General features: G+C 52.8%; 7 protein-coding genes across 7 annotated transcripts; 2 read left to right on the forward strand and 5 right to left on the reverse strand.

The window, feature by feature from the left end:
- Positions 1-2,576: 2,576 nt before the first annotated feature.
- MSY001_2906 (uncharacterized protein) lies at positions 2,577-4,694 on the reverse strand (the record flags this gene model as incomplete). The annotated part of the gene is made up of 1 exon (XM_018884783.1): positions 2,577-4,694. One exon carries the CDS (start codon positions 4,692-4,694, stop codon positions 2,577-2,579), a length of 2,118 nt encoding a protein of 705 aa, XP_018741408.1.
- A 977-nt stretch (positions 4,695-5,671) lies between these two features.
- On the reverse strand, positions 5,672-8,476 carry MSY001_2907 (uncharacterized protein; the record flags this gene model as incomplete). The annotated part of the gene is made up of 2 exons (XM_018884784.1): positions 5,672-6,964; positions 7,019-8,476. The coding sequence occupies 2 exons, from the start codon at positions 8,474-8,476 to the stop codon at positions 5,672-5,674; spliced, it is 2,751 nt and encodes a 916-aa protein (XP_018741409.1).
- Positions 8,477-9,196: 720 nt separating this feature from the next.
- Positions 9,197-10,286, reverse strand: MSY001_2908 (uncharacterized protein; the record flags this gene model as incomplete). The annotated part of the gene is made up of 2 exons (XM_018884785.1): positions 9,197-9,205; positions 9,237-10,286. 2 exons carry the CDS (start codon positions 10,284-10,286, stop codon positions 9,197-9,199), a joined length of 1,059 nt encoding a protein of 352 aa, XP_018741410.1.
- A 211-nt stretch (positions 10,287-10,497) lies between these two features.
- MSY001_2909 (uncharacterized protein) lies at positions 10,498-12,147 on the forward strand (the record flags this gene model as incomplete). The annotated part of the gene is made up of 1 exon (XM_018884786.1): positions 10,498-12,147. The coding sequence occupies one exon, from the start codon at positions 10,498-10,500 to the stop codon at positions 12,145-12,147; it is 1,650 nt and encodes a 549-aa protein (XP_018741411.1).
- A 3,270-nt stretch (positions 12,148-15,417) lies between these two features.
- Positions 15,418-16,108, forward strand: MSY001_2910 (uncharacterized protein; the record flags this gene model as incomplete). Its single annotated transcript, XM_018884788.1, has 2 exons — positions 15,418-15,798; positions 15,824-16,108. The coding sequence occupies 2 exons, from the start codon at positions 15,418-15,420 to the stop codon at positions 16,106-16,108; spliced, it is 666 nt and encodes a 221-aa protein (XP_018741412.1).
- Positions 16,109-17,212: 1,104 nt separating this feature from the next.
- On the reverse strand, positions 17,213-18,190 carry MSY001_2911 (uncharacterized protein; the record flags this gene model as incomplete). The annotated part of the gene is made up of 1 exon (XM_018884789.1): positions 17,213-18,190. One exon carries the CDS (start codon positions 18,188-18,190, stop codon positions 17,213-17,215), a length of 978 nt encoding a protein of 325 aa, XP_018741413.1.
- A 2,976-nt stretch (positions 18,191-21,166) lies between these two features.
- Positions 21,167-22,873, reverse strand: MSY001_2912 (uncharacterized protein; the record flags this gene model as incomplete). The annotated part of the gene is made up of 1 exon (XM_018884790.1): positions 21,167-22,873. The coding sequence occupies one exon, from the start codon at positions 22,871-22,873 to the stop codon at positions 21,167-21,169; it is 1,707 nt and encodes a 568-aa protein (XP_018741414.1).
- Positions 22,874-24,223: the final 1,350 nt, after the last annotated feature.

A 24,223-nucleotide genomic window follows, 5' to 3' on the forward strand; every position in this document is an offset into this window, starting at 1 on the left:
GTAAGAATAGCAATCGACTTATTAGGAAAGACGAAGGAAAGTGGGGGTGTGTCTATGCGCGCTTTATACGCATATAAATGCCAAACAACGCTCAGGCCCTCACTCTTACGTCACACTCGTGACCATTCTGCCCTATGAAAGAGGCCCTCTTCTATGGGGTGGCGCGCTCTATGGCGTAGCATCGTGTCCTTTGCCATTTTCACCTGGCTCAGTTGCCCAATGATTCTTCGACTGTGCAAACTAAATTCTAAGGGAGGCGATTTGCATGGCAGCTATGACAGTATCAGTCGCGATTAGCTGCAAGTATCGCAACGGATACGTTCCGGCATAATGGTACATCCGCTGGTGGCAAAGTGTAACAAGCTGACGTGGCCTGCCTTCCCTATGAAATGGGTGATCGACAGCGCAATCCAACAGATCTGTATTAGAATCATCTTCAGGGTGGAGCCTCCTCCTGGCCTCGTAACGTTGTGCAAAGATCATTCTTGCACAAGGGGGTGTATCACTGCGGCTCTTAATGAAACGAACTATATGCCTGAGGGCGCACCAAAAGAAGGTTATTGGTCTTTGAAAGTTGAAAATCCATACCGAGAAACTCATGTGTATGCGACGAAGCATCACTACTGCTCATTTTATGGCGGTAAAAAAATCCCTGCAAAGAAGCAGCTCCAGAAGGCAGCAGTACTGATCGTAGCAGCTGGTGACAATAGCTGCCACGATGTTGCAACCTTTGGACAAAACTGAGGCAAAACTGTCATTAAATCTGTCTGTGTGGCAAATCCAGACAGGCTTAGACCTGGTCATACTGCGCCACCAAAAGGCATGGGCCCAGTTCTACCTGCTGACCAGCCATGGTCGGACCCATATGATCGATGGCTTTAAAGCTTCGCAGCGTTGGGTCTGGAGAAGTACCATGGCCCCTTATCTGGCTCTGGACCATCAGACCTTTTAACTAGAATTTTGTGTTTGTCAAATAGTTCGATTTCGTCAATGGTTTTGTTAACGAAAAAGTCCACGAGGTTGCCAATGATGAGAGGGAAACTAAACCAATCGAGTGACCAGTAGGCATCACCATCTTTAAACAGGATCAAGTCATGTTCCGAATCGCGGTCACACATATCACACTCCCAGGTATACCAGTCTATTTCGGTTTGAGGTAGCTGATAGAGACGGTATCCGTTGACATCCTTGATGAAATAACGCGTGTAATCCCCCATTTTCAGAATGATCCGATGTGGCCTCGGAGGTAAGGGATGGAAGAGCGTAAGGTAGAGGGAGGAGGGCGTGTATTTATAGATTCTAGATGGATTCAATGGGGATGAGTCAGGAGCAAGTCAGCGGCATGCATAATGCAGAATTGTATATAGACAATGGATCAAGTCAAGACATTCCAAGCTTAATCCATTGATGTGCTGCCGTCTAGCAGGCGAGGTCACCTGCCTTTGTTTATCGTGCCCGCACAACCTAGGTCGCCAGTGCAGCAGATCTACAGACAACTGTTGCCGCAACTGGGCTCGGTCCCTCTCTTTCAAACCCCGGCCAAACACATGCAGTGCGTCTCGGAACCCTTTTAACTGGCCTATTATGGTCACAGTCCAATGGCACGCACATGGTTGCAGAGGCTATATTTGCGCTCCTTCCTGCGCCACTTTTCTCCCAGCGTCTGCGTTATCCGCCACCATAGCACCGCCCTGCGCGCGTCTGCCGCGCTGCTCATGCCCGTGGTCGAGATCACCACTTGCACTTGCTGATCCCACTGTGCGCGCTTCGTGTGATCGGCCTGTCGGCTTCAGCGTCACTTTGTGGCGGGCCGATCCGCTCCATTCTCGACCCTGTCACTTCTCGAATGAACAGGTCGTAGTGCGATTCCGGCCCAGGGCCCGCGTGCAGACGCCGCACCAGCAAGTCACTCCGTTCTTGCCGACCAGGTACAATGGGTGCCTCGCGCTCCACCTCGACCGCTGGACATGCTTGTACTGCACGTCACGCACTCTGTCGTGACGCAATGTCTGTCCGCGGATACATCAGTCTTCGCAGTGCTCGCTATGACTGAGCCGTGCTCCGAACACCGCGCATGCCTAGCATCCTGCCGCATGGGCCGGACACATGGTCCGTACCTGGAGTCCCACGCTCATGCTGTAGTCCTGAAGGGACAGTGCCCTGAATCGAGGCAGCACCTGCAGCCACGGACGAACCAAAGGTACACTCTGCTCCGGCAGATCCCGCCCAAACCATCCGGCTCATGCAGCAGGCGATGATATACCAGCCTCTTGTACATGTATTTCTAGCATTCCCTCGGTGGCTTGAACAGCCCCACATCCAGCACTTAATTTACAGGTGCTATATCGTCTCGTAGCCAAGGAATCGGACCCCCCCCCCCCGATTTCATAGCCAAAGAATCCGACCCTTCTGCCTGAAAGCTTGCGCGCATGATATGGTTTGACATACAGTGACATAGCCTCTGATTGACCGACCTCATCAGTGGCTATCCTATTTTGTAATGCCCCCCACTTACAATGAATCTAACTATCAGTAAATCGATAAGATCTAATTCAACATTATAAAAGACAAAGGAACTAGGGTGAGGGACGGACCTTCATCTCACGGTCCCAGAAACGCTTCTTCGCAGCTTGGATGAACGAGTCGCTCAAGTCTGTGACACCAGCATCCTGCTGCACACCAGCCTTGTTCAGCAGCGGCTTAGCGGCGCTCGATGCACCAATGGCCTTCAGGTGGCTGAAAGCATCCATCACAAACTGCACAGCAGCACTCTGCTTCATAAGGGACTTGGTACCCTCCGAGGAAAGAACAAGCGCCACTGCATCATAAAGAACCGATGGCGAGCCAGCAAGCTGCACATCCGCGTTGCGCATCGAGCCATCCTTCAACCTGATGCCACCCACTGTAGGAGCAATCAGCGTAGCTCTGGCATTGTTCTTCTTAATCTCTGACACCAGTTTGTCCAGCACCGAGCCATCAGTGCCGTTTGTAATTAGGATACCCACATTGCGACCCATCAGCGTGTTCTTCCAGTTCTTCTGGATCGACAGTTGCTTGCTAGGCTTCATGTCATGAATAGGTGCCATGGCGTCCGACTTGGGCGGCAACTTCATGCCAAGACCCAGCGCCACGCCCTGAGCGAGTCCCTCGTCCACGTTGCGCAGGTTGCTTACCATACGCTCACGAACAAACGGTAAGGTCACCTTGCTCAGTTCAAAGGTAAAGGCCTCGACAATGTGTTGCTGTTCGTTCGATGTCTGTGACTTCCAGAAGAGACGGGCCTGGCTGTAGTGGTCCTTGAAGCGTTCGTCGCGGATGCGCATCTTGGGGCCAATCTCGCGAGGACCAGTAACTGCCTTTGACGAGCCAAAGCCAAATGGACAGGCACGGGGTCCGGTGGGCTCCTTGGCCTGGTTCAGGCTGTTTGGCTGGTAGCTGGCGCGGCCCTTGTTCACCACACTTTGCATCATACCGTCACGCTGGAAGTTATTGACAGGCACCTTCGGAGCATTGATCGGCAGTTGATGGAAGTTGGGGGAGCCGAAACGTGACCTTTGCGTGTCCAGGTACGAGAACAAACGGCCTTGCAGCAAAGGGTCATCCGAAAAGTCGATACCCGGCACGACATGCGATGGGCAAAACGCCGACTGCTCATTCTCTGCAAAGAAGTTGTCGGGGTTACGGTTCAGGACAAGGCGACCAATGATTTTCAGCGGCACATCCTCCTCAGGAATGAGCTTGGTAGGGTCGAGTACATCATAGAACTGCTTGTCGGCAAACTCGCGGTCAAACACCTGCACACCCAGTTCCCATTCGGGGAACATGCCGTTTTCAATTGATTCATAGAGATCGCGACGGTGATAGTCATTGTCTGCGCCCTGCAGCTTTGAGGCTTCGTCCCAGACGTTGGACTGAACGCCCAATTTCGCACGCCAGTGGAAGCGGACAAAGTGTGCATGGCCTGTGGCATTGACAAACTGGAAAGTGTGCACACCAAAGCCGTCCATTGTGCGCAGCGAGCGCGGAATAGCGCGATCAGACAGCAACCACATAAGCATATGCGTGCTTTCTGGCATAAGTGAGGCAAAGTCATAGAAGGTGTCGTGAGCAGAAGCCGCACCAGGGTAGCCGCGATCCGCCTCCATCTTCACCGAATGAATGAGGTCAGGGAACTTAATTGCATCCTGGATGAAGAAGACTGGGAAGTTAATACCAACCAGGTCCCAATTGCCTTCTTGTGTGTAGAACTTGACGGCAAAGCCACGAACGTCACGAGGCGTGTCTACAGAGCTCGCGCCACCGACAACCGTCGAGAGACGAGCAAAGGCAGGTGTCTTGGTGCCCTTCCTGAGGACGCTGGCATTCGTAAGGTATGAAATATCTTCCGTGGCCTCAAAGTAGCCGTGCGCCGCAGAGCCACGGGCGTGTACAATGCGCTCGGGAATCCTCTCGTGGTCAAAGTGGAAGATCTTTTCACGAAGAATAAAGTCTTCCAGCAGCGACGGGCCACGCGAGCCACTCCTCAGACTGTTTTCGTCATCCGCGATCGGCACGCCCTGGTCCGTCGTCAAATTGCCCGAGCCTCCAAGCTGATGCGTCTCAGCGCCATTTCCGTACGTAACGTTGACGCCCGCAGTAGCCTGCGTGTAAGTGGCAAGCGCCACAACACTCAGCAGCGCGGTAAGGAGCCTCATGATGGAGGGAAAGAGAATCTTTACTGGCTCTCTTTTATCGCGTGCCGGAAACGGTTCCGTGTTGGGTACGTCGACGCGTGTTAATCACAATCCGCGGATGAAATTGCACCAATCATAGGGTCCTGCATGGGAAAACCCCATCAGCCCACGCACGGGCCTATAACATTTAACGAGATGGAGTGACGACACCAATCAGCTTCAGTCAATTTGTCATGCTCCCATTATGGATACATCAGAATGACATAATCCAATCAAAACGATTGGCGCGTACTATATTCGCCTGGACAGGTGGCACATCTTAGATGCAACTTTAACCAGCAACGCTGTCGTGCAAAAGTTAAAGGCGTTTGGAGACATGGGAAGTCGACCGCCTTAGTATCGATGGCACAGTCGCCGCCATTCGGGAACGTGTGAAAGACACACCTGTGTATATCAGCATTAATATGTGCGTAAGAGACGCTAATGCAGTGACGTCCTCGATCCTGCCATTGCTTCAGGAACAGGCACGCCTGTTAGTGGAGGACTGTGTATCCATGACTGACGTAGTACATCGTGCGAGCTCCGCTCGATTGTTCGACAGCTGGAAGGCCTCCGCGTGGTCGGATGTGAGGTTGTGGAAGTAAGCCCACCCTACGATTCACAAGGTGCGCTGTGTCACTAACATGCAGGCGAAGTGACATCACTAGCAGCCGCAGAGCTCTTATACGAGCTCATGTCTGTCATGGCACTCAATCCTTTGGACAAGGTCGCGATCCAGCCCTACGAGCGGCCGGTGCGTCCACTCCTGCGTACACCGCAGATTGGAGCACTCAAGTCACCCTGGGAGACCTTCGAGCGGGAGGCTAATGGTATATTCACGCACATTCTTGTACCGACCATGAGAGTCGTTGGGGCGCTGACTCTGCTAGCAGTGCTCACAGTGGTACTCAAGGAGGGCACAAAAGCGTGCGCTTACGTAGGCCCACAAGGCACATGCGCTACAGACCCGGCAGACGGCCCTCTACGTCAATGGCCCAGCTCGTGACGGCCGGTTGCCTCTCGAAGATCTTTTTGCCGCCATGAAGGCTAAGAAGTACGGGGGGATGCCGCTGTACAACTTCGCGATCGCTCGTAGCATCCAGCACAATGCAATGTGCTGGCCTTCCAACCTGGACCCCGTACTTCTCCGCCAGGCCGAGATTGCGAGCAGGCTCGATCGTGACGAAGTCGAGGCACCGGTTCAGGTACTCTTCCGTGAGCATTTGAGCAACATGTAAGCCTGTGTCTAGATTGCGGATGGGGTTGCCGTCACCGAGTGGGTACCAGGGATCCTCGATCGAGTCCTGGCCAAATCCGACAGGGAGGCCGCACTCGGCCAATGTCCGCACCGGAGCGACGCCGCGTGGCTGAGGCGCATTGAGTCCGCGACCCTGTAGCTGGAGATTCTCATTCGGGTTAATGACAAAGCCTAGGCCAGCCGCGCGCAGCTTTGGAAGGAGCTTGGCCATGTATCCCGGCTGGTAATAGGCCATAGCCACTGCATGACTCACTGTGACACGGCCCTGCATGCGGCGCCGGAGCGTTTCAGCGGCCATGACCTCGAGGTAGCGCGACTGGTCGTCGTCGATCTCGTCGCAATGGATATCAATGAGCGCGCTGTACTTTTCGGCTAGGTCGAACACGTAGCGAACAGATGCTACGCCGTCTTCGCGCGTATGCTCGAGGTGCGGTATACCGCCAACGACGTCAGCACCGAGCCGCATCGCCTCATCCATCAATTCCCGACCACGCGGGAAGGCCTCGATTCCATTTTGAGGGAATGCTACCAGCTGTAAGGTACACCACGGCTTGACCTCCTCCCTCACGCGCAGCATCGTTTTGAGCGCCACGAGTTCCGGATCCGTGACGTCGACATGTGAGCGAATAAAGCCCACACCATGCGAGATAGCTGCGCGAATCGCGCCCAGCGCATTACGACGGATCTCATCAGGGTGGTTCAAACCTGCATGCTTCCTTTCTGCCCAGATTTCAATGGCCTCGAACAGGGTGCCGGAGACATTTGGACGCGGCTTACGCGCCGTATGAGCATAGTCCAGATGAATATGCCCCTCCACGAAAGGCGAGCAGAGCAGTCGACCACACGCATCATAGTCACCTACGCGGTCTCTCGCACTTGGCTTGATTTCTTTGAAGAGTCCCTCTTCAATATAGATATCCCAAGTCCCTTCCTGTCCTCGGAGCTTAGCGTTGGCAATCCACATGATAGCTACGTAGTACCCCTCCACTTGGCGCTAAGACCTCCTTATCAATCACCGCCAAAGGCGCTGTTCTATTGGTCGAAGCACTAGGTACAGTAGAAAGCTCAGGGCGAATCCCACTTCGAACCCTAGGTCTCCAGAGTGCTGTGCTATAGGACCAGTGTACCAGACCTGATCCATTGTGGGGCCAATAAGTGCAACGGGCAGTAGGGCACTGACGAGAGCGGCGATCCCCGGCGGAAGGCGCCGCCAGTCGTCCCAGATCATCAGATCGTAGGAAGAAAAGTTCCTTCGGCGGAGAACGAAGTGATCAGCCAGGACGACTCCGGCGAAAAGACTGCACCAGTAGGCAAGAATACTGACAAAGTTGGAGAGCGTATCATAGAACTGGTTACGGCCCGCAATGCCCAGTGGGAGAAATATAGCCACACAAATGCTGGTCATGACAAATCGAGGAAGGACACGTAGAGGAGGAAGGAATGTTTGCACAGCAATGCCAAAAGCGTAGGTGCCAGGAATAATATTGCCCACAGCAGAAAGGGCGAGCATCACGGTCAGGAACTTGCCAAAGTGGCCCACATGTCCAGCCAGGATCACATCAAAGAGAGGACCTGGTGATGTTGCCTCACTAGCTCCCTTCCACGCAGGAACATCAGGTGCTGAAATGGCAAAAGCAGCACCAAACATGAATGGCGGTGCGACCGACAGCACGAATGCCATATACACGGCGAGAAACATTCGCGTGGTGCTACTGTTCCGTTTCACATATAGGCTCACATCAGAGGCGATGGTCGACCATGACAAGAAATAGCCTGCCACAACACATCCTAGACCGAGTACGCCGCGCGCAGTCGTCTCAGGAGCTCCTGCTGGCTGGTGCAGTCCCTTTTCACCCGCTCCAGCAAAGGCAGCAAGCAGGATGAAGCAGATTAGTGCAGGCAGCCAGAAGATGGACTCGAAGTAGTGCATGACGCGGCCACCAAAAAAGCACACGACAAACGCAATGATAGAAAGAATTACAATACCAACAATTGAGGACATGGAATCAGGCGTCGAGACAGCCTTGAGCGTCTGCCCGCCTAAAATGACGTTCTCAATATTGTACATGACCTGTGTCGCAGCAACAAGGAGACCAGGCAGACATGCTCCAAAGTAGCCAAACGAATAGCGTGAGTGCACAATCTGACGCAACCCTAGATTCATCCCAAAGGTGGTAAAGTAAGCCGGTACAAGTGCCGTTACAAGTGAGAACGCCACAATTGTATACATGCTGTCCTTGATCGTGATATCAAAGTCCTTGGCGAGCATGCCGGTAGAAAATGTAAGCACATTCATATTTGCCCCGATCCACAACAGAGGCACTGTCCACCAGTGAGCATGATTCTGCTTCTCAGGAGGAATAGGTTCTATACTGGACCATTCAAAAAGGGACGAGCGGAGCCAGGAACGTGGATGGTACCAATTCTGGTGCTTGGCATTATCGTGAAAGCTCTGTACTTCCACATCAATCTTGGACAAATCTTTGTCGTCTTTGTCTAGGTCCATGATGAACGGCGTCGCAAGGCCAGCGCAAGGGCCCTTACTTGGCCCGCCTCATCCAATCTTATCATCACGGATAACCAGTTCTTGTGGAGGCCTAGATAAAGCGTCTCCGCTAAGCATACTCGAATGTAGGTGTGCCTAGTATGAACCGAGCCGTACATCGCTCGGGTGGCCCACATTCGGTGAAGCGTGGAAACTTTGCCAATTACTTTCGTGTCATTTTTAATGCTGGATGCGCTTTTCAGTAGGCCTCAGAATCAAGTTGAATCAGTACGAGGCCCACCAAGCTGAGCCGCCTGAATCTCCAGAGAAGGAACCGGGGTAGCAAGTCTTGTCCGTTGTAGAGCCTTCAGGGTAATAGGAAGTAAATTGCTTGAAAGTGCTGCGATTCCGGTCTGGAGTCCTCCTTATCGATGCATCGTATGTGACAAAGTTTGTCCGACGAAGAACGTAGTGTTCTACGAGAGATACATTAAATCTATTTAGCCTTTGTGTGGAGACTCATGTGACCTGTGATCGCATCATCCAGCTGCGAGATGGCTACAACTCTGGTAACCCAATTCGATCCCTTTGAATCCATCTAAACAGTCAAATTTTGAGGGGAATGAAGGGTACAACCCTGCAAAATTTATGGAAGAGGTAGAGGGGTGTGATAGGCAGGCCTAGCTACAAGCAATCGACGGTCTACATTCAACGAGCCAATGGGCCATGACAATCATACACTTACTGACGCTGCCAAATTGCACTGCCGAAAAATTCGCACCTCATCGTCAGCAAATGCACCGACCACGGAATGCAGCAGACCACGGTTGTGAAAGAGGACAAAGTCACCCTCCTGCCAGTCGTGTGCGTAAACATATGATGGGCTGATGGCCGGTCTCTGCAGCTTGTAAACGATGTCGCGTACAGTTTTCAGGTCGTCGATCACTGTGCCATCGGCCTTGTGGATCTTGCGTATGGCTGATGGATGGATCTGAAGGGCTGGTTTGCCTGTCACAGGATTCTTCCATACCATAGGCAAGACCTGGATCATGTCCTGATCGATAGGAGGGAGCTGCTCTTCAGAGAGCTCACGGCCTTCTGTGTACAGTCCCAAACCGGTTGGAAATGAGCGACACTCACTCATCCAGATGTATGGATGCGGCGCGTACTCTATCCGGGACGTGTTGACGAAATGCTTCTCTTCATCCGACAGTCTTTCGTACATGGTCTCTCCGCTGACAAATGCCGTCGTACCCAGAGGTACATCGAGTGTATCGCCCGAACCATCATCATACAACAGCGTCTGGCGCCGCCCTTTCGGTACTGAGATGGCAAGCAGTGTGGTTACTTTGGGTGGATGCCTCCCGTACAGTGCGGCATCAATGTGCCAACGGTAAAACCGCGTGCAGTCTAGATCTTTTTCCGCTGGGATGGCATCCCTGTGGAAGGTGCGGTGGTGTGGGTGTCTCAACTGAATATTGTGCAAGCCTTCTAGCTCCTTCACAAAGCCGTGCCCAATCACCTGTACCTGGGGCACGGACGGGATGGTCTTCAGGTCTGGGTGCAATATACTGTTTTTTGCATTCGGCACATCCTTGCCGTGTCCATACGTGTCCGACGCGGGATCAAATCGTTTTGTCAACTGGTACTGCGCCTCGGGCGATACGTGTTTTTGGCCACGAAAGAGGAGTACTTGGTGCTTATACAGAGCATCATGAATTGCTTCAAAATCCTTCTCATCCAGATGCTCGATGTCGGCATGCCGAACCTCGGCACCAAATGTGACGTTGCTGTCAGGCGTCCTAGGGAAGGGCTGAATCTCAACTGGCATTGTGAATGGGTCTGTGGAGGTGGGGTTCGTAATGTGCCTTTTATCCTTCGCACTCGCTTATCACCCTGTTCTGATAAGCGGACGTCGCGCACTGATTGTGAACAAGTGCCAATGATAATGGATAAAATCTAACCGCGGCTCTTCCACGACGGCAATCGCTATGCGTCTCCGCGAAGTGTTCCGAAAATTAGAGACACGGCACCCTGAAGGCATGTCTGGTGCCGAGCTTCAGGTCGCTAACGAGGACCTCTTGCCAACGGCACCGGAGAAGCGGACTTGGGACTGGAGCAGTTTTGTATCATTTTGGATTGCTGATGGTTTCAATTTGAATACATTTACCATGTCAGCTACGCTGCTCACGCAGGGTCTGACATGGTGGCAGGCCTTTATCTGCGTCGTCGTTGGATATACTCTCGTGGGTCCCTTTGTTGTACTTAATGCACGGCCTGGCGCTGTGTTTCATATCAAGTTTCCAGCGGTGGCGCGCACATCCTTTGGTATTTTTGGGTCGTACTGGCCGATCATCAACCGTACTGGCATGGCCTGCATCTGGTCGGGTGTCCAGGCGTGGCTGGGAGGCGAGTGTGTTCATGTCTTTTTGCGCGCTCTCTGGCCCTCCATCGACAATATCCATAATATCATGTCACCAGCGTCCCAAACGACTTCTGCATACATTCTATGTTTTGTCATTTACTGGATTCTCATGCTGCCCACCATCTGGGTCCCCCTGCATAAGCTGCATTACCTGTTCAAGATCAAGTCCATCGTCGCCCCAGCGGTAGGGTTTGCATTGTTTGGCTGGTCCATTCAACGCGGAGGCACAGGCGCCGTTTTCTCGCGACCTTCGACAATGAATGGCTCGACCCTGGCTTGGACCATGTTGCGCGGCATCGCCGTGGCTTTCAACAACCTGTTTCCCCTCATCATCAACTCGCCCGACTTCGCCTCGCCGGCAAAGACACCAAGGGCGGCTATTTGGCCCCAGCTAATCACCCTTCCGGTGGTCTTTGCCGTGACTTCGCTCATGGGCATTGTCATTGGTGCCTCGGCAGAAGTCCAGTTTGGCGAGCAGATGTGGGATATTGTCCAGATTATGGACCGTATGCTGGACGATATGCACGCATCTACACGCGCCGGCCTTGCTTTTATCTCGTTGGGCTTTGTCTATGTCCAGCTTTTGACCAACGTGGCCGCCAACTCTGTGTCGGCAGGCTGTGACCTCACTGCGTTGTGCCCACGATATGTGAACATCCGCCGTGGCGGCTACTTTTCTGCCTTGGTGGCTATCGTCATGTGTCCATGGCTCTTGTACACATCGTCGTCGTCATTTACCCAGTACTTAAGTGGATTCAGCGTGTTTTTGGCCTGCATTGCGGGCCCCATGATGGCCGACTACTGGCTCATACGGCGGGGTCATTTCCGCATAGCTGACTTATACTCACTGCAGCCCAGTGGGTGGTACTGGTACACGTGGGGTATCAACTGGCGCGCCTATGTCGCCTACTTTGTCGGATTTGGTATTAACCTGCCTGGTTTTATCAACTTTATAAACTCAAGCATATACGTGTCGAATGGTTGGAAGCACGTTTTTGATCTTGCGTGGATCACAGGCACAGGTTCTTCAGCATGCACATATGTACTGTGCTGCTGGCTCTTTCCACCCCCCGGCATGTACCGTCGCTTCGAGGAGGTGGACGAGTCTGACTTTTTGGCCACATTCCAAGGTGCCTACAACTTTGGCCACGACGGGGAAGCGTACGAAGGCTGGATGCAGCGAGACGGTCCCCCTGAATCGGAAGCTGATAAAGGCATTTCGATTGAGAAGCCGGTCGTTTCCAATGAAACCTTTGTCTATGATTAGAGTCCATGTTACATATAGTTTTTTTTAGTCAGAATCATGAGAGATAGGAGATTGCCGAACCCCCCACCAAGCCCCTGATGCCGATCATGGGCTCCTTAATCTTTCTCATCAGCTAGCATGGTAGCGGTTCAACTGCCGTGGGATGATAATACGACTGAACTAGATATGCCGGTGCCTCTATCGGACGCACTTCTTCCTGATGCGAAAGAGCGGCTCGAGAGACTTGTAGCGCGAATCCGAGAGGATATTCGCACGACGAGCCACCACCAAGACTGGATTCCTCGCAAGGAGAAGACTGGACAGCCTGGTATCATTGATGTTTTGATCATCGGTGGTGGTCAAGCAGGTCTTGGCGTCGCTTTCGCCTTGCAGCGTGAGCGTATTGATCGCGTGGCAGTGCTGGAGGCAAGCGACGATCCCCGACGCGTCGGGCCCTGGCACCGCTACGCACGCATGCATACACTGAGAAGTCCAAAGCGTATGAAGGGTATTGAGCTGGATGTGCCGAGTCTCCATATCCAGCGGTGGTTCGAGGCGTGCTATGGCAAAGAGGCATGGGCCAAAACCGATCTCGTTCCACGCCTGGACTGGAACGACTACCTTGTATTCTACCGCTGGGTAACAGAGATTGAGGTGCACCATAAGTCACTTGTCACAGCCTTGCATCGCCCTGAGACGGAGGATGGCCCTTTTATCGTTGACGTGCAGGAAAACGGCGAGGGGCAAGAGTCTCCTGTGCATATCTTGTACGCCCGACGCGTCGTGTTTTCCCTAGGACTAATTGGAGGAGGGGCCGCCTATACGCCAGATATCGTCCGTGCTCTTCCACGCTCCAAATGGTTCCACACAGAGGAAGAGTTTGATGTCGGACTATGCCAGGGGAAACGTATCGCCGTATTAGGTGGAGGTGCGTCAGGATTCGATAATGCGGGGACGGTCCTGGAGGCCGGTGCCTCAGAGGCAACCGTCTTTATGCGCCGATCCAGCGTACCAAGCAGTAACCCATTGCGTTGGATGGAGTTTCCTGGCATGCAAGAGCACTACTTCGACTTAAGTGATGACCAAAAGGTCGAGTTTTCACTGTTCAATGGAGGTCTGCCGCAGCCTCCGACGCAGCATACGATTTGGCGATGCTTCTCCTTCCCATCTTTCCAGTTGCGTATGGCTGAAGCGTGGACAAAAGTGGAAGATACAGACAAGGAGCTAGTGATTCACACGGTCGATGAGCATGGTAATGAGGACACCTACCGCGCAGATATCATCATTGCTGCTACGGGCTACAAGGTGGACCTATCACTCCGTCCCGAGCTGAAAGAGTTTTATGACGATATCCTGACGTGGGGTAAGGCCTATCCTCCAAGTGCGAACACCGCTGTCGCATCAAACCCCTATTTGGCCAGTGGATTCGAATTCACACCAAGTCACCCACAAGCGCCGTGGATCTCGAGACTCCACCATTTCTCAACCGGCGCGCGCACCTCCATGGGTATTACGGGAAATCAGCTCTCGGGTATTTACGGCGGTCTTAAGAGAATTGCTTGGTCTATGGCTACGGCCATAACGAGAGAAAACTGGCCTGAACTCATGCGCCAATTCCGTGCCTTTGAGTATATTGAAGTGACACATGTTGGTCCGCACAGCCAGTCCGATCCACCCTACGCATCAGGGCCTCGCTATTGTGGCGAGCGAACTGCCCCAGAGGTACCTATGACCCACGATACGTACTAAATCCATAGGGAGAAAGAATCAGCGGGACATGGTAATGCGCCGATGCCTGTCTTACCTGGAAATAGATGTCTACTTTAGGATAAAAGTACTCGTTGATGTTTTGGTCACGGAAATACGAGGCTGTATCAAACTCCATTCGGTACACTCCCTCGTCGAGTTGCACTCCCGCTAGGTCACTCGTCCGACCATCGCTGTTCGTCGTGCCGGAGGCCACCGCCCTACCCTCCACTGCATATAGACGGAAAGGAACGTTCTCTGCTGGCTTCCCTTGCATTGTATCGAGAACGTGGGTAGAAATCGTCATGATGTCGTGATGGAAAAACGCCGCGCCTCTGGCGGTCGAATGTGCGGGGTAGCATCACGTGGTAGATAAGCAATGATCCTGCATGAAACATCAGATCGGTCGGCCACACGGCTCTTCAACTTGTTGCTGAGATGCCGCTTCTGCGCTCAACGCGTCCTGATCGGCGGCCTCGTATCCTTGTGATCAATCCCAATGCCACCGAGGTGAGTCACTGTGTTAACCATAGGCATTCACGCACTCTATGCGCAACTGTGTCCCCGCTCATGCCGACTATGAGCTCGATTATTTCACTGCCTCGCCGGACAGTGCGCCGCTGTCCATTGAGGGAATGTACGACAGTGTTATATCAGCTGCAGCGTGCCTAAAAGAGCTTGAGGCGTGTTTGAACGAGTGGGATGGCGTGCGTGCTGTGAAAGCTGACTCAGTTTGTCGTGGCCTGTTTTTCCGCACACCCCCTTTGCCACGTTCTCCGAGAAAAGACGACTGTGCCAGTCATGTCAATCCTGAGTGCTCCGCTACTATTGGCATCTACGTTAGGAGGCAAAGTAGCCATTCTCACCACCTCGCCACGCTGGGTACCCCTACTTGAGCATGATGTGCACTCGCTTGGCCTCGGCTCTTTTTGTCACCACATTGTCTCGTCTGGACTACGTGTATTAGAGCTGGAAAGCCTTCCGCGAGAGCAGGTGCTCCACACCCTGGGCCGCAAAGCCAGGGAGGACTTGGTGGAGCGCGCCGGCTCCGATGTCATCGTGCTAGGGTGCGCTGGTATGGCTGGCCTGGAAAATGAAGTGCGGCAGCAGTGTGGCCCTGGCGTGGTGGTGCTTGACCCGGTGCGTTGCAGTGTAGAGCTCTGCGCAGCGGCTCTGCGTCTTGATGCCGCCACGGCCAAGGTGGGAGTTTACGCGCCCGCCTGATAAAACTTCCTGCTGGATAGCTTATCAAACAGGCACCTGATCGCTGGGTAGCTGGCATGGGGCAGTGACACTGGTAGTTCCTTTGTCCTTTCGACGACACGATAGCTTCGTACGTTCGCGAAGGATGATAGGAATGTAAAATATCCTCCAAAGCTGAGAGCTAGTCATTCTCGAGGTCTTCAAGCAGAGCTGGTTTCTTCCCACCAGCCAATCTCGCTGTGCCCATAGTTAGATATCTCGGTATTGAGCGAGCAAATGGCCCGTGCGTATCATGTGGAGATAGATAAGCTGGGGGACGCTTGGCCTTTGTGCCCAGTGACCATGACCTTCGAAGCGATTTGCGCCGAACAGGTAGCGGCACTCCAAACGCGCTCCGTTGAACTTTCTTGTGTATCACTAGGAGGAAGTGTGCGTGCATTCTCTGATGAATGGTTTGCCGATGCTGCGAACTTAATTAAGCCTGGTCCGGCCGTTTCTTTGAAAGGCCAATTCGGTCCCAAGGGCGCATTGTATGACGGATGGGAGACGCGCAGACACAATCCTGACTATGATTGGGTTATCATTCGTCTTGCTCCTGCAGGCGGCGGCAAGATTTCGGGATTCGACATTGACACGACCACGTTCAATGGCAACGAGGCGCCGGCCTTTGAAATCTATGGCCTGTGGAGCGAGCAGCCGGACGTCGAGGAGAATAGCGACCAGGTACGCTGTGTTGTGCTCATGGCAGTGGGTGATGCTCATGGAAACGACGTCTTGTGGCCCGGCGGCACATCACTGGTTCCAGCACATGGACGGTGGTTTGACAGAGTCGAGCTTCACACATGTGAAACTGCACATGATCCCTGATGGCGGTATCTCCCGCTTCCGCGTGTATGGTCAAGTGGACTTGCCTCTTGTGGGTACGGGTCTGAGCGAAGTAGCGGTGCCTGAGCATCCGGAACTCAACACCCTCGACTTGGCTCACATGCTGAATGGGGCACGCGTAGTTTTGTATGTGATGATGTGGTACTGACACGCAGCACTAGTGACGAGCACTTTGGTAGAGGCTCCAACCTGCTCCTTCCTGGACGCGGAAGTGACATGGGCGACGGATGGGAAACAAAGCGCTCCCGCACACCTGGACATCGAGACTGGGTGGTCGTACAGCTGGCTGAGCCAGGTGTGCTGAGTAGCGTGGACGTTGATACACTGCACTTTCTCGGCAACTTTCCGGAGAGCTGCGAGATCCAGGGCTGCCTATACGAGGGGCCCGAGCTGGTCCCACCGGGTCATGACAATTTGCATGCAGATGCGTGGTTCCCACTTGTGGCACGGACCGCGCTGGGACCCGGTCGTATCCACAGCTTGGACGTGATTCCTTCCGGAAAGCAACGCGTCGCAACTCATGTCCGCCTCACTATGCACCCTGACGGTGGCATCAAGCGCCTGCGCGTGTACGGCCGGAGAGCCATGGAATTGTCCAAGGCGGGCATCAACCTACACTCGCCTGCCGCCCTCGCGGCGCTTCCTCCCCTACCGCGGCGTACAGGGGAGCGCGGCATGCCTCACATAACGCATGCAAGTCTATTAACGCCCCACGGCTTCGCGCCGTATGGACGAGTAGTCGCGGAGCCAACAGCCGACTACCCCGCGCCAGGTGGCGTAAAGCGGGTCAACCAAGACACTGCGTCGAAACACTGCGAGCTGGCTCATGTAACGCAAACCTATCCCAAACACGAGCGTGTGCAGACCAATGTTCATGTGTATGTGAGTGACCCACGGGGACCGCGTTCCTTGTTGCTGCCGTTTGGTGTCAAAGTGCTGGAACGACACAGATACACAACACAGATGTTCCTTCCCGTGTCGCCTCCGACTGGCGCACACGCATCTGGACAGGAGGGCTACCTTGTCATTGTGGCACTTCCTGGACCAGGTACGTATCCTTACTCCTAACAGCAGATGGCCAGCCCGACCTGTCTTCGCTCCAGGCCTTCTGGGCCGCGACCGACCAAGGCATTTCGTACGCCCCCGGCGTGTGGCATCACCCGTTGGTTGCTACCGGTACAGCACCTACATCGTTTGTGTGTGTGGTCAATGAATGTGAATCGCAACCTAAGCTGGATGTGGACGAAGTCTTTTATGGTTGAACAGGCGGGTGTGTCTGGCGCCAATGCTTGGCAATTTCCTGACGTGTGGCTACCCAAACGCCACTGCCTTCGGCCTCGAGCTCGGCTTGGCGGCGTTTCAAATAGACCAAAAAGCGACGCAATGCCATGGCGCGAGCTGGTCGGCCCACCACGCGGCAGTGAAGACCCACTGTCATCATGCGTGGAGACGTAGCACCCTCGATCACCAAAGTCTCAAAAGCATCGACCATGTACTGGTAGAATGAGTCACTGTTAAAAAAGCCAGGAGTATTGCAGAACTTCATGTCATTGACATCGAGAGTGTAAGGCACGACCAGGAGGTGCTCGTTAGGCGTGCCGTCGGGCGCAGGCACATAGTAAGGCACATCTTCATCATATGCATCGCTGTCGTATAGCTGCATGTGCATTCCCCGTGACTTGTATTCCTCATAGACGATACGACGCGTCTGCAAGGATTGGCGACCTGTGTACCAGCCGAGAGGCACTGTGCCGCGGCGGCTTGCCGTCTGGATGGCCTCAATCGTCTTCTGAACATGCTGGCGCTCTTCTTGCTCCGGCATGCGGGCATAGTCAATCCACCGGTATGAATGGCTCGCAACTTCGCAGCCAGCCTCCTCCATGGCGTCCACGACCTGGGGATTGTGTTCTACGGCGCGGCCCACGGCCCAGGATGTGAATTTGAAGCCAAATTCTTGGAATAAGCCTAAGATGCGCCAGAAGCCACGATGCGATCCATACTCAAAGCACGACTCGATAGATAGGTTGCGCATCCCCTCGGGTCCTGCCCCATTTGTCGCGCCAAATTCAGTCAGGTACACTTCTGCGCGTGGGTCACCCTCCAGTACGCAGTTCTCGCCACCTTCTTCGTAATTCAGCACGAACGAGATGCATACACGTGCTTTATTTGGCCAACGTGCATGAGGAATATCCTTGCCATAGCCAGGGAAGTCGCGTTGATGGTAGGACATGATTAGGCGCCAGATCCTACTCTACGCCGCGTTGGGCTTATCAATCCAGGCCACTCCACCTCGAGATGAACCGTGCGAGATCCATGGCTGATAAGCGATAGGTGGTCCGACATGGTTATATGAGGACCATCTTGGTCCTCGTTTCTTATTCTGGTACCATAGTAGCCATATGAATGCAGGTGATGGATAGACTGCTCATTTCGTGTGCCTATGTGCACTGCGCGAGAACACTCTATCACCTCTCATGGTTGGCAACACACTACACTGCTTAATCCTTTTTCTCTTAAGCAAGGCTCTAAAGTCACTGGTGTAAAACGATACGCTCTTTGTTATGGCCTCACAGCTATTTCGACTCACAAAGCACAGATATATCTGTGTTGTCCCGAATGCGCGCGGGTGGTTGGATGCTGGCCAGAGACAAGTACCCAGCCTACTTTCTGGTCATACATCATTTTGGCAGCGAATGCAAGGCAGACGTCGCTGCGTTGGCACACTACAATCGACTGCCAAAAACCTGTGGCGAGATAGGGTCCGGCAGTGGAGTAGCCAAGTATCGACTCACACCAACACATTGTGGAGCTGCCGGCGTCTGCGATGGAGGGGAATGAGAAAGAGACTGTGCAGGTGCGGACCGCAGCGGTCTGCCAGCGCTGTCGGCTCAAGAAGATCAAATGTGACGAAGGTATACCGAGATGCCGTGGATGTGAGCGCAACAACTTGCCGTGCATGCAGATAGACCCCAGTACAGGTCATGAGATGCCGCGCGGCTACGTGCAGCACTTGGAAGAAGAATTGCTGGAATGGAAACGGCGTGCCCAAGTTCAAATAACGCACAGCTCTTCTCTAAATACTTCCGCACCGCGCCGCGCCTCGCCTGAGCCACATGGCCACTTGAGCTTGCTCGTGCAAGAAGCGCTTGGTCAAACGAGCTCATTCGAGGAAAAGGATTATACCATTCCCAATTTGGATACTCATAACATTGAGTTAGACCAGCCATCGGATGATCCATTCAATATCAAAAGTCGTGTATTTATGATGGAATATATGAATCGAGTGAATGTTCAGGTACCTGTGATGGCTAAAGATAAGTTCCTGGCACAATTGGATGAGCTTGCAGGCTACTCATCCACGGACTCAATATCCTATTCCAACACGTTTTTTAGCATTGCGCATCTCATTTTGGCACTTGGTTTGGCCTGCCGATCCGATTTCGTTCCGAATGGTGATGAGCGGGCGCATGCTCATCTTGCATTGTCCATGCGATTGCGCATGATGGATACACAGAAACGAACGGAGCTGCGGGAACATTGCATGTTCGGGCGTATATCTACAACAATTGAACCGCGTTTGGAAGCAATCCAGTTCAGCCTTCTCGTGGCTCTTTTCTCGCTCATGCGTCCTGTCTCGAGCGGAACATGGCATTTGTTGGGCGCTGTGATGCGCCAATGCACAGCGCTCGGTCTCCAGCGTGAGACGCCTCTCTGGATTGAAGAAGTGCCTGAGAACCAGCGACCTGCGCTTTTGGATGAGTGTCGGCGCATATTTTGGGCCTCATACTGCCTTGACCGGTTCGTCAGCATGAATATGATGATGCCTGTGTCATTGCCTGAGTATAATATCCGCGCACCGCTGCCGTGGATTTTAGAGGCATCACGAAGCCTGAAGGGGGGGATTGATGGTGATTCAGCATTGGAAAGCAAGGCGTCGTACCAAGCGATGCTGGATGCGAATGTATCATTCATGCACAAAGACCCGAGCAGTTGGGCTTCGATTTTTTTTATCAAGCTGCGGCAAATCCAGTCAGAGGTGTACCGCGTCTTTGCCGACCAAAGCGAAGTGCCACGACATTTTGAGAGCCTCTCGGCCTGGCTCCAGGCAATGGATGCACGCCTGAGCGCCTGGTGTGAATACGCCCCGCTCTCACACGACAACCTAGCTGGTTTGGGCTGTGCCTTCAACACCGAGCTTCTGGAGCTCAATCTCTTGCAAACACGGCAGCTGTTACAAGGCGTACAGGTCAGGTTCGACAATCCAGCATCGCTGGATGAATTGGCTAAGACAGCCTCACACATTCTTAAAGTTATTGCTCGACTAGAAGATTCAGGGCACATCCATTTTTCGTGGATCACGCTGCATAATCTATGTGTGGCATCTACCGTGTTTGTATGCTGTATTCAGAAGAGGCTGGCCCTCTTTGGGGCATGTCCCTTGTTCGTCTCGAGAGAAGAGGTGGAACTAATCGCGTACCGCACCGATCGATGCTTCCGCTCGATCCGTCGACGCTGCCGGTCAGGTCACGCAACTCGGCGCGCGTTGCAAGACATGTTTGATGACCTGGTCCAGCTGTTGTCGCCGTCCGAAAGCAGCGCGGGAAGTAGGCCCAACTTTCTTAAGGTACCCAAAGAAATGCGAAAACGAACATGGGACCAGCTGCAAACGAATCTCTCTGGACTCAGTGATACTGACCCATCCGAGACCTGGTGGGACTTTGCTGATAAACTCGCTACAGAGGCGGCTCATCATCTGTTTGGCGCAGTAGCCGAAGCGGATCTGTAATCTGGACTAGGTATTATGTATCCGGTCGGGCAGGACAAAGCTGGTCAGCGCGGCGAGTACATGGGCTCAGATAAATTTGGATGAGACACCTGCACAAGTAGACTGTATCTTCTGTATTACATTACATTCAAGGGGTCATTTTAGGGCATAGCTTGATAAACGAAGGTTCTCAACTTCCTAAAAAGTAGGTCGCGCCTTATGGGATGGGGGCAGGAATTTCTTGTACAAAGTGCGGTGTGAACTCGGTGGCCAAATACGCTCAGCGCATCAAGAAATTGTGTGTGAAATGCAAGCTTCTAGCATTCCGCATCCACTTTCTGGTTACGGAATAGTAACAGACGACTATTGGATGGAGTTGAGAGGGGTAGGTTATTAGGACGCGATTGAGTATCAAAAGGATGGCATACGAGCCCAAGGAAATTAGAGTTTCGGAGACGGAGGCTTGGTCAGATTGCCAAACTGGATCGTCGAGTTGAGAATGCCGCCGGCGTTACCAGAAATGGGCATGTGCTGCATTTTGCACTGTTCCGTGATATATGAAGGAATGTCAAACCGCTTTGCCGCGACATTGGGCGCTTGTACGACCACCATCGCCATACCAACATCCAGGTGCCAGTCCATATGGCAATGCAAAAACCAAGCACCAGGGTTGTCCGCGCGGAAGCGAATTGTGACACCGCCTCCAGGAGGCAGAACCACCGTATCACGGCGCATGGGGTTCTTCTGACCCTCTTTCAAAGGAGGGTTGGCCTTCGGATCTTTTGAGCGCAAGTCAGTAGCCCTGTTGACCACCTGGAACTTGGACCCATGCATATGCATGGGATGCTTGTCATCCGAAAAGTTGAGAATCACAAGCTCAATCATCTGCAGATGGGGGGCCACTAGAGCATTAGAGTTCGGGCCGTAGGTGGCTTCGTTCAGCTTGTTTGAAATAGGTTCTGTCATCATGGAAAAGAGAGTCGGTGTTAGAGGCGTCACAAAAGTCTTATTGTTAAAGGTGCCGCGTTCCACGTTGTCCGGGTAAGGTGGCATTGTGACAATGCGGTTGACCGACATGTCAGGCTCGACCATGGCCATCTTCTTGACCGGCTCAAGCTGCGTGTCATCAAACAGCTCGTAGCTGTCCACTGTGCGACGACCAACACCCATCTTTGCATGCGAATTACCATAGGAAAGCGTGCTGGTGAGGTTCAGTTTAAGAGGGCTTGACTTCAGCGATTCGAACATCTCAGGGTCCATGTTGGCATGGATCTTCCAGTTATGCTTCGTGGTATTGTGACTCTTTACCAGAACAGAGTAGCGCTGGCCAATTGAGACCTGGAGTTGATCGACAGGGAATGGATGTACGTCCTCGCCATCCACCTCAATGATTTCCATGTCGTGACCTTCAATCCAAAAGTTGAACAGCGAAGCAGCAGACATGTTCACGACACGGATGCGGTACGTTTTTCCAGGCTCGAACGGCAGTGTCGCATTCTCATTGAAACCTTCCAGGTTTTTGGCCGTCTGGTTAGCGCGTGTGTGCACGAAATACATCAGACCAGCATCGGGTGTCGGGTACTTTCCGTTGGGCTTGTAGTACTTGTTTTTCAGGACATCAGCATGGACGTGGTGGTACCAGTCAGCCAGCGCTACAGTGTAGTCGTCGTCGTACTGGTATGTCTCACCCTCGGCATTGTGGATGATAAAGGGGAGACGCAGTCCGTCAATATATTGACCCTTGTAATGGCCATGGATCCAATAAGTTCCGATTTGCTTCTGTGCCGATGGAGGGCTCTTGGGCGAGTTCAGCAACTCATAATGGAATGATTGGCCATCAGGGACGGGACACTGCACAATCCCTGCTGCACCGTCGTAATAATTCGTGTTGTTGTAGAAGATACCATGCCCATGTAGGGTTGAGGGAGACCCATCTCCAAACGAGTTGGTAAAGTTGATGGACACATAGTCATTCGAATTCACGCTAAGGGCCTGCGGAGGGAATTGGCCGTTGAGAGCAATACCTCGGCGGGGATGAAGACCATCTGGGTTCACGTTGTGAACCCAGCCTACGTGCCAGTCTTTGGTGACAGATGCTCCATGGGCAAGTGTAGCAAGGCAACCGAGAACAGCCAGAGCTGTCTTCATGACGGTATGTACTGTTGATTTCTCTCTTCCTGCCCCCCTTAATATATTGTCGCTCCGTGTGGTCCCATGTGGTCCAATATGACACAGTCTATTTGCGTAATTTTGCCCCAATGACAAGCAGGAAAGTTGGCACGCGATCGGACTGCCTCGGAAAACCGTCGCCTAGACCAATAAAAGCGTAAGCAACAGGGATCTATATAACAGAGAATCCAACACCTCGTTTACAAAATTCCCTCCACGCAGAATTGGATTTATCCCACCTATGACCGAGCGTGGAGGCAGTGGACCTGGGCCTAAAGCGGACCACTGGCGTTTTAAGCCGCGTTCCGAACTGGACTGGGTACAACGACTGCTCGTAGCACGAGTGGCTTTCCTTCCACATCCTGATGTGTACGCAATACCGAAGTCAAAGGGCAAAGCACCTGTTATGCTAGAATGGCACCAATCGCTCGTGTGTCTACCTTTCATAATACTACCGTCTCTTTTCAGGTATATTTTGATGACATTTACAGGATGGACATTACCAGCTCCTATGCTCTTTCTACTTCATGGGGTTCACTCGAGCTTTTTTCTGAGACTCTTCCAGCGGCGAGTTCGTAAAACCATCATGACATATGGCTACTTGGATTCCGCAGCGGAGCGCGACTCTGTGTCAGAATCTATGACTACAAAACTTTTCTATGAAATCTTGACAGGAACGCTCGTTCGACCCTTACTTGTGTTCTTATTGAGCTATGACCGACAGGCTCTCCCCGTGTTTTCTTTATGGATACCCCTCCAAATTGGCATATTCACCATCATTGTAGACTTTCTATACTATTGGGTCCATCGCATGACGCACGAATTGGACCAGCTGTGGGCCTTCCACAAAAAGCATCACACTACCAGACACCCAAGTCCATTTTTGCTGGCCTATGCTGATCAAGTTCAAGAAATGTTTGACGCCATTGGATCACCCATTTTTGCCTACCTGCTATATCCCTTGCCCTTTGATACCCTCTATATTTGGTCTCTGGCATTTGTGGCGACCGAAATTATAGGGCATTCAGGTGTACGTGTGTATTACACAGGTCTGCTGACCTCCTTTTGGTTGCGCCCTTTCCATTGTGATATCATAGTGGAAGATCATGATATACACCACCGGTATGGTTGGCGCAAAAGCTTCAATTATGGAAAGCAGAGTCTTCTTTGGGATAGAATCTTTGGAACAGAGGGTGATCGACTCGAGCTGCAGCAGCAAAATGTAGATTGGCAACACCCAGCTTGGTGAAGTCGTTGCATTAACTACCGTAGACTAAGTATGAACAAGAAGCAACAGGTTGCATAATTTTCAGAAATTAATTGAGAAAT

This window comes from Malassezia sympodialis, genomic scaffold (assembly GCF_000349305.1).
Source record: "Malassezia sympodialis ATCC 42132 genomic scaffold, msy_sf_16, whole genome shotgun sequence".
In the NCBI taxonomy this organism is placed as follows: domain Eukaryota; kingdom Fungi; phylum Basidiomycota; class Malasseziomycetes; order Malasseziales; family Malasseziaceae; genus Malassezia; species Malassezia sympodialis.